The 14,348-nt window shown below is 48.9% G+C and overlaps 1 protein-coding gene across 1 annotated transcript; it reads right to left on the reverse strand.

The window, feature by feature from the left end:
• Positions 1-8,410: 8,410 nt before the first annotated feature.
• Positions 8,411-12,446, reverse strand: CHP2 (calcineurin like EF-hand protein 2). Its single transcript, XM_030871517.2, has 7 exons — positions 12,163-12,446; positions 11,674-11,746; positions 11,481-11,561; positions 11,224-11,354; positions 10,973-11,034; positions 10,067-10,189; positions 8,411-9,868 (listed from the first exon to the last, which is right to left on the reverse strand). The coding sequence occupies exons 1-7, from the start codon at positions 12,227-12,229 to the stop codon at positions 9,815-9,817; spliced, it is 591 nt and encodes a 196-aa protein (XP_030727377.1). The 5' UTR covers positions 12,230-12,446; the 3' UTR covers positions 8,411-9,814.
• Between the last annotated feature and the right edge of the window lie 1,902 nt (positions 12,447-14,348).

Consider the following 14,348-nt stretch of genomic DNA (forward strand, 5'->3'; position numbering starts at 1 on the left):
TAGAGCCCATGAGCCACTACTGAGCCTGCGTACCACAACTACTGAAGCCCGCGTTCCTAGAGCCCGTGCTCCACAAGAGAAGCCACTGCAGTGAGAAGCCTGCACACCGCAACAAAGAGTAGCCCCTGCTTGCCGCAATTAGAGAAAGCCCATGCGCAGCAACGAAGACCCAATGCAGGCTAAATAAATGAATAAATAAATAAATCCCCAAAATAAATAAATAATAAATGAGGTAATGCTTGTGAAAGGTTTAGCTCATTAAGTAGCCATTATTATAATTATGCCTTTATAGCTACAATTTAGTAAAAATATAACAATTCAAATGGCATAGTTTAGAGTGATGTAACCATTAGAAAACTTTGGTAATCACTGAAAAAGAAACTGTAAACTCTATATTATGACCATAGGATATGTGAACTCACCATTCAATTCCTTTGAACACTTGTCTTTATATGTTTATACACATTTTTACAAATGGGGTTATAATGTATATATTGTTGTCTTTTAATGACAGTAAATATTCATCTATAGCATCATTTTTAAATTTTATTTATTTATTTATTGGCTGTGCTGTGCGGCTTGCAAGATCTTAGTTCCCTGACCAGGGATTGAACCTGTGCCCCCTGCAGTGCAAGCGTGGAGTCCTAACCACTGGACCCCCGGGGAATTCCCTATAGCACCATTTTAAATAGATAAATACCACCTCATTTTATGAATATGTATTATTTTTAACCAGTCCCATTATGGTGGCTTCATTCTTCTTCAGTTTAGCTAAGCTGGAACTACATTTCCAAGAGTTGCCTTCCCTATAGTCTGGGTTACAGTTGGCCATGAGAAAAATGTATGCAGGACTGGGCAGGCAGAAGTGAAGGAGATGTCTTTACGCTCTGAAGGTCAGAGTATGGCACTGTTGCCCCTCACACACGTTGCGGCTGATCTGCTGTTTCACCTTGTCCATGTGGGGCAGCAGCCAGGCCTGCGGCTCCTCCAGCAACTCTGGGTCTCCTTTGGCTTCTCCAAATCCTGGGAGATGCATGTGATGGGTGCCTGCCCATTACCCACATCATCAAGGCTGCAGGTGGTAACAGGTTCCACTCTGTTCTCACAAGCTCCTGTTCATCTTTGCATTCGCCGACTTCATGTATATTTTTCCTTCCCAACTGTTGACATCAGGCCCAACACCAGAATTCAGAAAAGCCACCCCCTTACATACTGACTACTGGACCACTGATGACCTGTTCCCGCAGATGTGCAGGGTCTAATCTCTATACTAAGTTCCTTAGTCCCTTTCACCCTTCGTGGTTCTGCTTCTCTGACCAAACTCTAACTGAATCCTGTCTCTGTTCATCGGGTTCTCTGGGAAGCAGACGCTGTTACGGACTTAGGAGTGCAGTTGGGAGTAACACCTGGGAAGATAAAACAATGAAGAAGCAGGATTGGCCAGAGAGAGCCTCAGATCGCAATGCAGACTTGGCACAGGTTCAGCCAGGTCAGCAGGGAGCTCTGGAGCAGAGTTTCCGGCTAGAGGAGTCCCGTGGATGAGCAAAACTCACCAGGCTCTTGCACCTTGCTCAGTCCTCAGCCAGGGCTGTCTCAGAAGAACGTGGCCTCTGCGTGAGAGTACAGCGGATCCTGAACAGGTCAAAGGTGGAATCTGCCAGCTCCAGCACTCCTTGCAGTGAAGGACAAGTGCATTCTTGAAGGGACACCCCAGAGGCTGCCCCGCCCACAATCACACAGTTAATTGACTCCGGTTTTTCACGTTGTTATAAACAATAGTTAGGTAAATAATCTAGCAGGTTGATCTTTTTGCAGATCCATACGTATTTACTTAGGATTAATTCCCAGGAATGAGAGTTCTGGGTCAAAGCATAGGCCCAGTTTTGAGGCTTTTGATTTATAAAACCAGAGTGATCTTCAGAAGAATCAGGGTTTTAATTAGAATTTAATCAACATTGAGGCTGAACATTTTTATATGACTTTGGACATTTGTATTTCTTTAAAAAAATTTCTTGTTCATATCTTTGCCTATATGATATTCATCCTTTTTAAAGGATTTGAAAGAGCTATTTATATGTGAAAGATTCTGACCCCTTGTCTGATATGTATAACGCAAATGATCCTTCTGTTTGTCCTTTGTCTTTAACTTTTTTCATGTTTTTTTGGATACACAGAACTTCTTATATATTTAATACTATTAATAGTTTCCTTGGTGATTATTCTTAGAAAAGCCTTGGCCACTCAAGATTACATTAATATTCAATTATATCCTTTTTTAAACCATGATGTTTTATTTTGTGATCTGATTTGGGGGGGTCTAATATATAAATATATAATGTTTTATCATACTGTATAAACTATGTGTGTGTGTGTGTATGTGTGTGTGTGGGCGTATAGCTGTCCTTTCTTTTTTTGTACCTTGATCTTTCTGTAGCAATAGCCCAACTGTTTGAATTATTTTGGTTTCACAATAAATATTAACTAACATATAGTTAAGCATACACAAATATATTAAGCATCACGTGTGTTAAGTATTTAACAACTTTGTTTTAATTATTTCGGTTTCATGATAAATATTAACTATGTAACATAACAATGTTTTGATAATTTTTATTTCATGATAAATGCTAACTGGTAAGGTAAGACCCATCTTAAAATTTATTTTTTTTTAAATGTCTACTTCTCTTCCCTGTAAGGTTATGCATCTGTTCCTATATCCACGTGTGGCAAGTAAAAGACGGCCATAAATTCTTTAATACTCCTCCCCTCCAGAGAGAGAATCTGTCTCCCCTTCTCTTGTGGGCTCTGTGACTGGTTTGTCCTGACACACTATGGCAGAAGTGATGTTGGGCCAGTTTCCCCGGCCTGGGCTTTTCCACTTCCTGTCTCTTAGGACACTGTCTTTCAAGCCCTGAGCTGCCATGGAGGAAGTCCACAACCTTCACATTGCCATGCCAGAGAGCCCAGACTTCAAAGCATCCCCACCAAGGTGCCACACCTGTGATTAAAGCCAGCTGGACCCTCCAGACCAGCCCGTGTGCCAGCTGAACACCAGAGTGGATTCAGTCAACACCACGTGCTGCAGAAGCGTTGCCCAGCTGAGCCCTGCCTGAATCCCTGAACCACAAAATCATCAGGTATAATAAAATGGTGGTTGTTTTAAGCTAAGTTTTCAGGTGATTTGCTACACAGCAATAGAACATCATATGATAGAACATCATGACTCCCTATGGGAGGAGTAGAATTTCCTGCTCTGTTGACTTCAAGTTAGACTGTGACTTGCTTTGGCCAATGGTATCCAAGTAGACAAGACATATGTCAGGTCTGCACAGAAACTTAGCCACGTTTCCTGCAGCTCTTTTGCTGTCCCTCTGCCATGTGGCATGTCCCTGACAGGGGCTGCTCCTTCAGCCTGGGTCCTGCAGCACGAAGGCATGTGGAGCAGAGGACAGCTGACCCACAGCTAACAACATACAGTGTAAGCAGGGAATAAACTCTTGCTGTCTTAAGCCATGAAGATTTAGGTGTTGTCCACTATCACAGTCACACTTAGAATAATATACTACACAGCTGTGATTTCTCTCCCCTTTCATCATTACTGGGAAAGACCATTTCCCATGATGAAGTCTGAAGATGTCAGATATTCATTTTCCCAGCCTCCCTTACAGCTAGAGGTGTTCTTGTTCTGACCAATGACAAGTAAAGGGCACTCTATGAGTGGGATATAGTTTGGGGAAATATTTTCCTCAGCAATCAAGGTAGACAGACACAAAAGGCATTATCTTTAGCTGCCCTGGCCACCCACCTGTTCTAGACACTATTCCTGTGAGGGTGTGTTGGCTAGAGCCACAGCAGCCATCTTGTAACCACGAGTCAACAAACCTGAGAATTAAAAGCCAATATGCTGAGGAATGGAGGGTTAACAAGATCTTGGATCTTTAATAAAATTGTTGAGCCACTCAACATCTCTAGGACTGCCTACCACCAAAAACATCTTATAATATGAGACAATTGTCTCAATCGTGTAAGCCACTGTTAGTTGGTAATTCTGTTTTTTGTAGCCCAAAACAAAACCAAAACAAAACACTTAACTAGTGTACAGTTCTCTGTTGATTTTGCCTTCCCAGAACCAGCATGCAGCCTTTTTCTTCTGGCAACAGCATTCTGATTTTCTTTTAAGGAAGCGATACCACACACACACACACACACACATTTTACGCAGGATTTGGTACAAGTGAGATTGCAATCTCCAGCTCCTGGGGTGAGCATGTCACCAGTCTGGCCAATCAGAGTGGCACATCCACCCAGCTATAGCGAGGTTTACTTCTTTAAGCTGAGGTTCACTTCTGTGTCTTTTGGCAAAGCTATTGGGAAAGAGAGGCTCCCTTTTCATTGGGATTGCTGCTGGGGAATGAAACAAACACAGAGAAAAGCAGAGTGCAGAGTGAAAAGACGGATTTCTGATGACATCAATGAGCCTTTGGAACTGTCCTTTGCCAGGTCTACCTTTGGACTTTCCGTTCAGTTATATGAACCAACAAACTCTTATTCTTTCATAAGCTGGTTACAACAGAAAGATTCCTGACTGATACAGACCAGAGTCCTGGTTTACAGGTAGGGCCAAGGGGCCTCAGCTGAAGTAAAGCAGGTTGGGGGGCAGGGTGACATAGGGGAAGGACAAGACATAATAACTCTACGAGGTACTGCTGTTATCTGTCTCTTTCATGGATGTTGGAGGCTGACGCATTGAAGGGTAAAGTTCCTTACCCAAGGGCATTCAGTGAGTAATTAAAAGGGTCCAGGTTCAATCTCAGGCTTAATAGAACTCCAAAACTCAACTTAATTTTATTGAACCACACTGATTCTCAGGGTAGCTCTATAACCAAGAATCAAGTCTATATAATGCCTCATAAACATCAAGAAGAGTTTTATTGGTGTTGGCTGGGCGGGGCAGAGGACAACTCATAGTCTCCTTCTATTGTATTTGAGAGTCAAGTTCAGCATTCTTCATTATTTTCCTGATTAGCCATAATTACGTTTATACAACATTACTACTTAAGTGCTACTCCCCAGGGCTCCTACACACGCTCTCTCAGGTTCAGTCACCTTGGCCAGGAAAGGGGCTTCTGGAATTCCCATCTTATTTTCAGGATATGTAGATGGGTTCTTCCAGAAAACCCCAGGTCAGCAAAAGACCTTCGCAGCAGCCCTGGTGGAACAAGTGGGGGCAGTGCCAGTGCCTGCCCCACACCTCTCTGGGAATCGCCTCTCAAGTGAGGATCCCAAACACCAGGCCTTCAGCCCCTCCCTTGACGACTCTTGCCATCTGAGCCCAGCAGGTAGGCAAGTTCACAGGCCCCGTTTCCAAGCTCACAGTCTTACCAGGTCTGGACACAAATGTCAGCAAAGGGCTGTTGCTCTTAACATTTCCAGCTCTGTAATAAATCGTCTGTTGTAACGCCTTGCTGCTTGTCCCTGGACCTGCCCTGGTGAGTGGACTCCATTTCAGTGCCCAACCTTTACCAAGCCCAAGGCGACCAGCAGCCGGCCCGAGAAGCGGGATGCCCAGCCCACCGATGGCCGCCTCCAAGATGGTCCCTGGATCCAGGACTACTGCCTTCCAGTTCCCCCAGCCAGCGGATCCCAAAGTGTAGGAAACACAGCGCTCGTGTACCCAAGATGATTTTCAGAGGTAACCCCACAGTTCTAAATAACCCCAAATCACACAACGAAAAGGTGATTCTCTATCCTTCAGATCACCACAGACGAGCTGTGTTTCAGGCAGGTTTGTCTTTGACAACACTTGCTAATCTCTCTTCTTGACATTTGTTTGTTTGTTTGTTTCTTTGTATGTATTTTGTTTACGGCAGTTTCTAATTTACAGGAGTGAGATTCAGTTCCTTTGTGAGCTCAAATACATAAATTTTTAAACAAGTCGATTCAGACAAATAATAAGTAAATAATGGCACAGCTCGTAGAGACCGTACGGCAACAACGACGAGGGCGGTAGACAAATCGCTGCATCTGGCAACTGCTAACGACAGCACAGGGCTCCCCACCGGTGTCATCAGAGCCCCCCACCCCCAGAACAAATCCATAGGCAACTCTGTCGGGGTCGATATCAAGAGGGTGAGGTTCAGACAGTTTATACCACAGCAGCCAGACGGATGCCTCGCCCTCCTGCCTGACAAAGGTCTCCAACCTCCTAAGCTCGGTGGGATCCTGAGGATTTCATGCTGAGAAAAAGTGGGGGCAGTGCGCTCCCTCACCCACCAGAACAGCAAGTAGAGGCTGGGGGATCCCCCAGGCCCTCCAGGGACCCTTATTCGGTCAGAAGCGCTACTCACTGGCACAGAGCAGGTGTGGACCCAGAGCCTATGGGCCAGTGTTATGCCGGTGCCTTGTGGTTGTGGGAGAACATCTCACTGGTAGCTGTCACTGGGAGCCTGGCCGGAAGCTTTTTTTTTTTTAATATTTATTTATTTAGTTAGTTAGTTGCACCTGGTCTTAGTTGTGGCTCGCCAGCTCCTTAGTTGTGGCATGTGAACTCTTAGTTGCGGCATGCATGTGGGATCTAGTTCCCTGACCAGGGCTCGAACCCAGGCCCCCTGCAATGGGAGCGCGGAGTTTTATCCACTGCGCCAACAGGGAAGTCCTGGCCAGAAGCTTTAGGTCAGCGTTTCTAAAAGTTTAGTCTTTGGACCTCTAACATCAGAATCACATATTAAAAATATAGATTTCCCTGGAGACTCAGGAGCTCTCAAATGGGGCCAAAGCGTCTGAACTTTTTAATCAGATGATATTTACTGTCAGGAAAATTTGAGAAACACTGTAATGGGGAAAAGACCATGGATAAAGATTCATTCCCTCTCTCCCTGTCCCTCTCCCCTATTTCTCTCTGTACACAAGTCTCCCTCCACAGTGCCTGGAGGACATAGCTACTCAGTGAGGTTTACACCTCCCCCACCTTTACTTGGAGCCGAAAACTAAACAAACATCTCTCAATCAAAAAGTCTCTGCTCATGTAAAAATGCTGACAAAAACTCAACATTTCATAAGCAATCCAATATCCTCCTTGCCCCCCTCCCCTCAGCTGCGAGCCTCACCTGTCAGAATCATACGATCAAAATGCAAAAGTCGAAGCGGGGCTGATGTGCCACCCCAGACAACTTCATGTTCCTAGAGCCCCAAAGGTGCACAGTCTTTACATGGCCTCAAACTCCCTGGACTTGGAAAACACCAGGAGCTGTACAGTCACCTAACACGGTGCTCCCTCTGAGTGTCCCACTCAGACAGTTTATACCACAAGTTTATACCACTCAGACAGTTTATACCTCTGCAACCACAGAGGACTGTGAGCTTGTGTTCTGGAAGGTCTAGCACGTCTCAGGTTGAGTTTCTCCAGAGCGTCCTGAGACAACGCTTTGACAGCTAGCTGTTTATATGTGAGGTGATGCAGGAAGCACTGACGGGGAAAAGGGAGACAGGATAGAAGGAGCCAAACAGGGCACCATACCAAGCAGGTTAATACCGTAGGCAGCTGGGGCTCAGACCTGCTGGAGATTTCTGAGAATGAAGAGAACTTGCCCCTGTTGTCCCACCTGAGGGGTGAGGAAGCGAGTATTTATCCTCCAGTTTCCATCTGTCATTGGTTGAGAGCTGCTTCCACAGACATTGGCTCCCTGGCACTTCCACCTGCCCCTCACAAAGGCTGAGCACATGCCTACGGCAGGCAAAGCCCTTGGGCAGTGTCACCCATGCTTGCAGGAAGAAGCCGTCGAGGTTGCTCAAAAAATTAAAAATAGAACTACCGTATGATCCAGCAGTCCCACTTCTGGGTGCATGTCCAAAGGAAATGAAATCACTATCTTGACGAGATATCTGCACTCCCATGTTCTTTGCAGCCTTATTCACAATAATCAACCCAAACGTCCATCAACAGATGAGTAGATAAAGAAAGTGTGGTATACGCATAAATGGAATATTATTCAGTCTTTAAAAAGAAGGAAATCCTACCCTTTGTGACAACATGGATGGACCTGGGAGACATTATGCTGCATGAAATTAGTCACAGAAAGACAAGTGCTGCATGATTCCTCTTCTATGAGGCATCTAAAATAGTCAAGTGTGCAGAAGTAGTCAACGGAATGGTGATTCCCAGGGGATGGGGGGAAGGGGATATGAGAACCTGTTGTTCAATGGGTAAAAGTTACAGTTATACAAGATGAGTAAGTTCCAGAGATCTGCCATACGACAGAGTGCCTAGTCAACAGTAATACTGTGTACTTAAACATACGTTAAGCATGTTAGGTCTCATGTTACATGGTCCTACTACACATGTTAAAATAAACCTAGAAAACAAAGGGACACAGGAAAGTTTTGGAGATGATGGATATGTTTATTACCTTAATCATGGTAATGGTAATACAAGTGTATACACATGTCTGAACTCACCAAATTGGATACATTAATTATGTGCAGTTTTTTGTATACCAATTATATCTCAATAAAGCTGGGGGAAAAGTCATTGACATATACAGTAATGGTGAATGCCGAGCAGCTGATGTGCTGATAAATGTTTAAAAACAGGCTCTCCTAAGCAGAAAAGTGCTGGACTATTGCCTGCCAATGTCTATGGTGTAAATATTCCCACCGCAGCAATTTCAAGCTACCAAGGCTGACATCACTGAAAGCAGACTTAGGAAGATAGAAGCACAATTGGCTCCCGATGTGTCTTGTATCAATGTGTTGATACAAGACAACTCCAGCACAGGCCTCGGAAGGGATATGAGCAGGGTACCGACAGCATCTCCTTTACGTATAGCCAGAGTGCTTTGCTACAGACATAGAATCTCATGATGTTATGTGACTTTTACACTCTCTTCTGTGATATGCCAATGCTTGAACATCTTACCGTGAAACAAAATGAAAGTACTCTCCAAACCTTTTAATTATTTCATACTCTAGGAAGGTATGTCTTCTTTATTATTTTTACATCACCTCTTCCCCCACTACCCACCTTCATCAGTGAAAACCCACTTAAGAAGCCAGACTTCAAGGATCCCTCCATTTGGTCAACCTAACACTAATGGATATTTTGTTTTGCCTGACCAGCATCATTTCCCCTTCTGATAATAGCCCTGCATTTTCCTTTAAGCAACCATCCCTTACCCCATCTTGAGTCCTCCTCAGGCCTTACTTCCTGGCTCTAGCATTTAGCACATGACACAGTCCTGGCCAAACAGAAAGTTCCATTCCCCTGGAGAAAGGACAAGGTTCCGGGGGGGCTAATGAGACTCTTTGCTTGGAATTATTGAACAAGAAAATCTCTTCCCTCTGCATTACTAGGCTAGTAGGACGGAAGCCTGGAACTGCTGGTGGCCATCCTCCACTACAAGGAAAGAGCCCACCTGAGAACGAATACAACACAAAAGAAAGCTGAGATGAGAGACAGAGAATAACTGAGTCCTGATAGCATCATCTTGGTCCTTGGATTCAGCTGTGCCTGAGACACTTCCAGACCTTCCCAGTTTTCTGGATACTTCCACACTTTTTCAATACATGAGCCCATAAAATTCTTTTTTAACTGAAATCCCTTTGATTTGGGTTTTCAGTCACTTGCAACCAAAAATTTTCTGGCTGATTCACAGATCTGAGATCAAATGAGTTGGTAAACACCCCTCCAAGCTTTTCTCCTTGGTCCTAGTTAGAGCTCAGTGTTCAAGTAAGAATACAGTTCACTGGGGCTGGGCCTCCATGAGGAGGAGTTCCAGGCAGAACTGGTCCATGTAAGCTACCCATGGCACAAAGGGCGTCACTTCAGGATCCGGATGCTCATTTTCTGCTCGATGTTCATCTTCTCTAAGGACTGCGGGGAGACGGGTGGTAGTCAAGAGGCTTGAATTCCAAACCTCTATGCTTCCAGCCTCCTCTCCCATCCCCCAGGCCCCATGATTCCCTGGGGGACCCCCTCTCTTTCTGCCATCCTCCTTCCAACTTCATTTCCCATGTCCACCTGTCCTAGGGACTCCTGGTCTCAACTTCCCAGGCCTGAGGGCATCCTGACCTTGGCGAACTCCAGGAAGGACACAGCGCCATCCCCATCTTCGTCGGCTTCCTGCACTGTGCGGTCGGCAATGCTCTCCAGCTGCTCTTCTGTCACCTGTACCCCAACCATCAGCCGGAGTACCTGGGTGGTGGAGGAAGAGACAGAGACAGCCATAAGGAGGAGGCGCAGAGACTACTGACACCATCCCCCAAACCTTGTCCGCATCACCCCAAATGTTAGTGCCAATTTTGTAATCCATCCCTCATTCATTTTCCCCCGATTCCAGTCACTTCCCACCACAGCCCCCAATAATTCCCCCATTGCTTCTCCATCCAACCCCCCCATCTGTCATTCACTATCCCACTCTCATCTCAATAATGTGCCCAAGTTCATTACTCAAGCCCAACCTTAGAACCCAATCTCTGCCTATCCTCCACCCCATCCCCCATCTCATCCTCCAACTAGTCCCAAATCCATCCCCCACCTCATCACATCTATCCCAGAGTTTCTCAGTCTCAGCACTATTGACATTTGGGGCCAGATAACTCCTTTCGGTGGGGGGAGGGGTATTGTACCCCTGGTACCCAGGGTACCACCCTGGGTATTGTAAAATGTTTAGCAGTGTTCCTGACCTCTACCCACTAGGTCCCAGGAGCACCACCCCGTCAAACAAAAAGGTCTCTACATATTGCCAGTGTCATTCAGGGGGCAAAATCACCCCCAGTTGAGAGCTACTGATCTATTTCCAACCTCATACCCAAATGTTCCCCATCCCATCTCCCAACGAACCCACACTCCAACCCCACCCACTCCTATTCCCCGCCCAACACCCCAGTCATCTGCATCTCCCACCCACCAATCATCCCTCCATCGCCCACAGCCGTTCCGTTCTACCACACCCCCCTTCCCTTGGGTTCTTCCAACCTGGAGCATTTCATGCCTGGAGATCTTTCCATCTCGATCCAGGTCATAGAGCTGGAATGCAACTGGGAAGAGAGTGGAGGGGGAAAAGGAAGGTGGGTTTTCCCTGCTTCTCTTCCCTCCCAAGTTCACCTTGGAGGAGTGGGGGGTGCGGGGGGCACCAATGGGCCCACACAGGGAGTGGAAGGTGCCTGGGCCCTCTCAACGGGTATGGTCAATCTGGGGTCTCACTCGGGTAGGGGGCACAGACTCACAGCGAAGTTTGTTCATTCTGCTGTTGAGGGGCTCGGGTTCCTGGGGGTCCCTGTTTCTGAGGTCCTCAACATCTACAGGTCGAAAGTGAGCCAGGACTCTGACAAAGCCTGGGAAGTCCAGTTGCAGACTCCTGGGGGGTGGGGGGAGGCAGGCAATGGTGCAGGCGCGGTGGTCGCCGTGGCCCTGCCTCTGCCTCAGTTGCTAACCTCCCCCGACAAGCTCTCACCCCCACCTCCCCACCCGCGGCGAGGCTCACCCGTCAGGGAAGAAGCTGTCTATAATGCGGTCTCCCAGAGGGTTCACGGCCAGTGCCCCGATCTCCTGCAGATCTACGCGGCTGGAAAGTCAAAGTTTAAGGGGGGGGGGTGAGGCAAAGACGGAACATGGTCAAGGAGGGGACGGGGTCTGAGAGGCAGAGGTGAGAGGTCAGAAGGCCAGCTCCGGCTCACCTGAGGTAGCCCTTCTCATTCTTGTCAAGCGCTCGGAACCGGTGGTAGAGGCGGAGCAGACTGGCCTGCGAGACTGCGGGGACGGAGGCGGACGGTGACTCCCCGAGGACTCTGGGGACGCGGCCGAACCCCGGGGCGCGCTCCATGCCCAAGGCGGCCGCGGGGGTTGAGCGGGGGGCGGGGGGCTGGCTGGAGGGAGGCTCCACTCGGGCCCCGGGGCCGAGCGGGCGGGGTGCGACCCGGGAGGTCCGGGAGACCCAAAGAGACCAAAGCCACCCCTCCATCCGCCTCCGGTCCTGCAGGCTGCCTCGACCCCGGCTGGAGGCTACCTGGGTGCCCGCAAGCCCGGAGCCGGGACCCCTGAGTGAACGCGCCCCACGCCCGCGAACCAGGCCGCTAGGGTCTTCTAGGTTCGCCCGGCCCCGGGACCTTCCGCCGGAGCCCCCCGGAACCCTACCGGGTCCCCGGGCGCTATGCGCCGCCACTCACAGCCGGTCTCCCGCTGGATGCTGTCCACGTCGGGGATCCTGGCGGCGCGGGAGCTGCGGGAGCCCATGGCCGAGCTGCGCCGGGGCCGGCGTCCTCCCCTCCCGCCTCGCAGGCGCGGCCGCCTGGTGGCCCCTGGGCCGAAGGCCACAGCCCTGGCGGGGAGCCAGGCTCCTGAACCCCGCCGTTCCTCGCCTCCCACCCGCGACCCGGGCGAATAGAAAACCGTGCCAGTGTGGCGGGGTCAGCGGGGCGGGAGCGAAGAACGCGCAGTTGCATCCCGAGACTCCGAGGTCGGGCGGGGAGGGGAGGGGAGGGGCTGGGCTGGGCCGGGTCCGCCGGCCGCGAGTCCCCGTTCCCACTCTGGCCCCGGCACCGACCCGCCTCCTCCCGCCCGGCCCAGCCCTCCCTCCCGGCCCTGGGCCTCCCAGGTGCCGCCGAGCAAGGCTCGAGCGAGGTCCGCCCTTCTTCATTTGGAGACAGAATCCAAGCCCTTCTGGGAAGTGAGTGACGGGTGGGCAGGGGAGCTAGACGCATTCGTCCCAATCCGGGATGGCCCCAGCCTGGGGCCCCCTCGGGCCTGGAGGCAGAGGCCTTGAAAGAGTCCCAAACGGGGCTGAAGCGAGGAGGGTTGGGAGGCAGAGAGCAAGGGCTGGTTTAAGTGGAAGGAGCGCCGGGTTTGAAAGACTTGGATTGGAATCCCAGCTATGCTTCTCTCTCTGGACAAGTCAGCGTATCTTGGTTTCATCTCTTTCGTTTGGTCCACACAGCCTTGTTGTTTAATTGAGTCAATGCTTAAAAATCTGGATGTTGAACCCCAAATCCCAAATTCCTGGCTTCTGAAAAATCAGATCTGACACCACTAGGCCCGCAGTCCTGCCTGGCGCCGCTTGGGGGCAGCTGGGAACAGCTGCCATGTGTAGAGGGGGCATCCTGAGGGGTCCTCTTGCTATAGTCCCCAGCCAGCCCGGCTGCTCCCTTATGAGCCCTATTGGGCTCTGGTAGAAGCTCCAGCTAAGGGACTGACAGCCCTCCGACCAGCCCTCAAGCACCAGGGGAATCCACATACAGCCTGAGGGAGCGTTACAAACCTCACTGTCACCAACCTTTACATAATAATGACAATGACAGCAAGGGCTCTCATTTTTCTGAGCACTCACCATGGGCCCTGCACTTTGCTATCCCTTTTAAGTGCATTAACTCACATGCTTGCTACACGGCCATCTTCCCACTTTTCTGTGGTGGAGGCTTGCCATCGCTTGAAATAGCTGTGGACTGTCATAAAGCATGTATCCTCCATGGGGGTCACATGACCCCCAAGGGGCAAAAATCTTCTTTTTATGTATGAAACACAGACACACATATAACACATAAATAGATATATATATCTGTAGTATTAAAATTTCATGGGAGGGACTTCCCTGGTTAAGTGGTTAAGAATCCGCCTGCCAATGCAGGGGACACGGGTTCGAGCCCTGGTCCGGGATGATCTCACATTCCACGGAGCAACTAAGCCCGTGTGCCACAACTACTGAGCCTGCGATCTAGAGCCCGCGAGCCACAACTACTGAGCCCATGCGCCACAACTACTGAAGCCCGTGCGCCTAGAGCCCCTGCTCCCCAACAAGAGCAGCCACCGCAATGGGAAGCCCGTGCACCGCCATAAAGAGTAGCCCCCTCTCGCCGCAACTAGAGAAAGCCCGCGCCCAGCAACGAAGACCCAACGCAGCCAAAAAAAAAAAAAAAGATTTCATGGGAGAGGGGTGGTTAAGGAAAAAAAAAGTCTAACAATGCTCCTTAAGTGGGAGGTGATAATTTTTTAAAAGTTGAGAAACTCAGTTGTAAAGGAACAAGCACCACAGGTGTCCAGCTTTGCATGTATAATTACCCTCTCTTCCCCCATCATAATCACATAGATACACAAATTTCCCAAGGGGAAAAAAAGGCAAGCTGTTCATTACAAGGGTTCAAGTTCATACCCGCCTTGGAGAGAGAGAGAAACTGGAGAAACAATCAAGCCTCTAGGCCCAGGCAGAGTCTCACATCGGATAAGCCTTGAAAATATTGATCTAAGAAGTGCATGCTTCTCTTTTCAGGTACCCCAAGGGTTAGGCAACTGTCATAAAGAATGCTTGATTCCCTTTCAGTTGCCCCACCACAAGGACTAAAGCATGCGGGAAACTACACTG

This window comes from Globicephala melas, chromosome 15 (genome assembly GCF_963455315.2).
Source record: "Globicephala melas chromosome 15, mGloMel1.2, whole genome shotgun sequence".
Taxonomy (NCBI): Eukaryota; Metazoa; Chordata; class Mammalia; order Artiodactyla; family Delphinidae; genus Globicephala; species Globicephala melas.

What these genes read in the sequence shown, in the direction of transcription:
- CHP2 (XM_030871517.2), bottom strand. Translation starts at nt 12,229, where the DNA reads ATGGGCTCCCGCAGCTCCCGCGCCGCCAGGATCCCCGACGTGGACAGC. An exon ending in AATGAGAAGGGCTACCTCAG is followed by an intron (nt 11,562 to 11,673) that starts GTGAGCCGGAGC and finishes TTGACTTTCCAG; the next exon opens with CCGCGTAGATCTGCAGGAGA. An exon ending in CCTTCCTGGAGTTCGCCAAG is followed by an intron (nt 9,869 to 10,066) that starts GTCAGGATGCCC and finishes GTCTCCCCGCAG; the next exon opens with TCCTTAGAGAAGATGAACAT.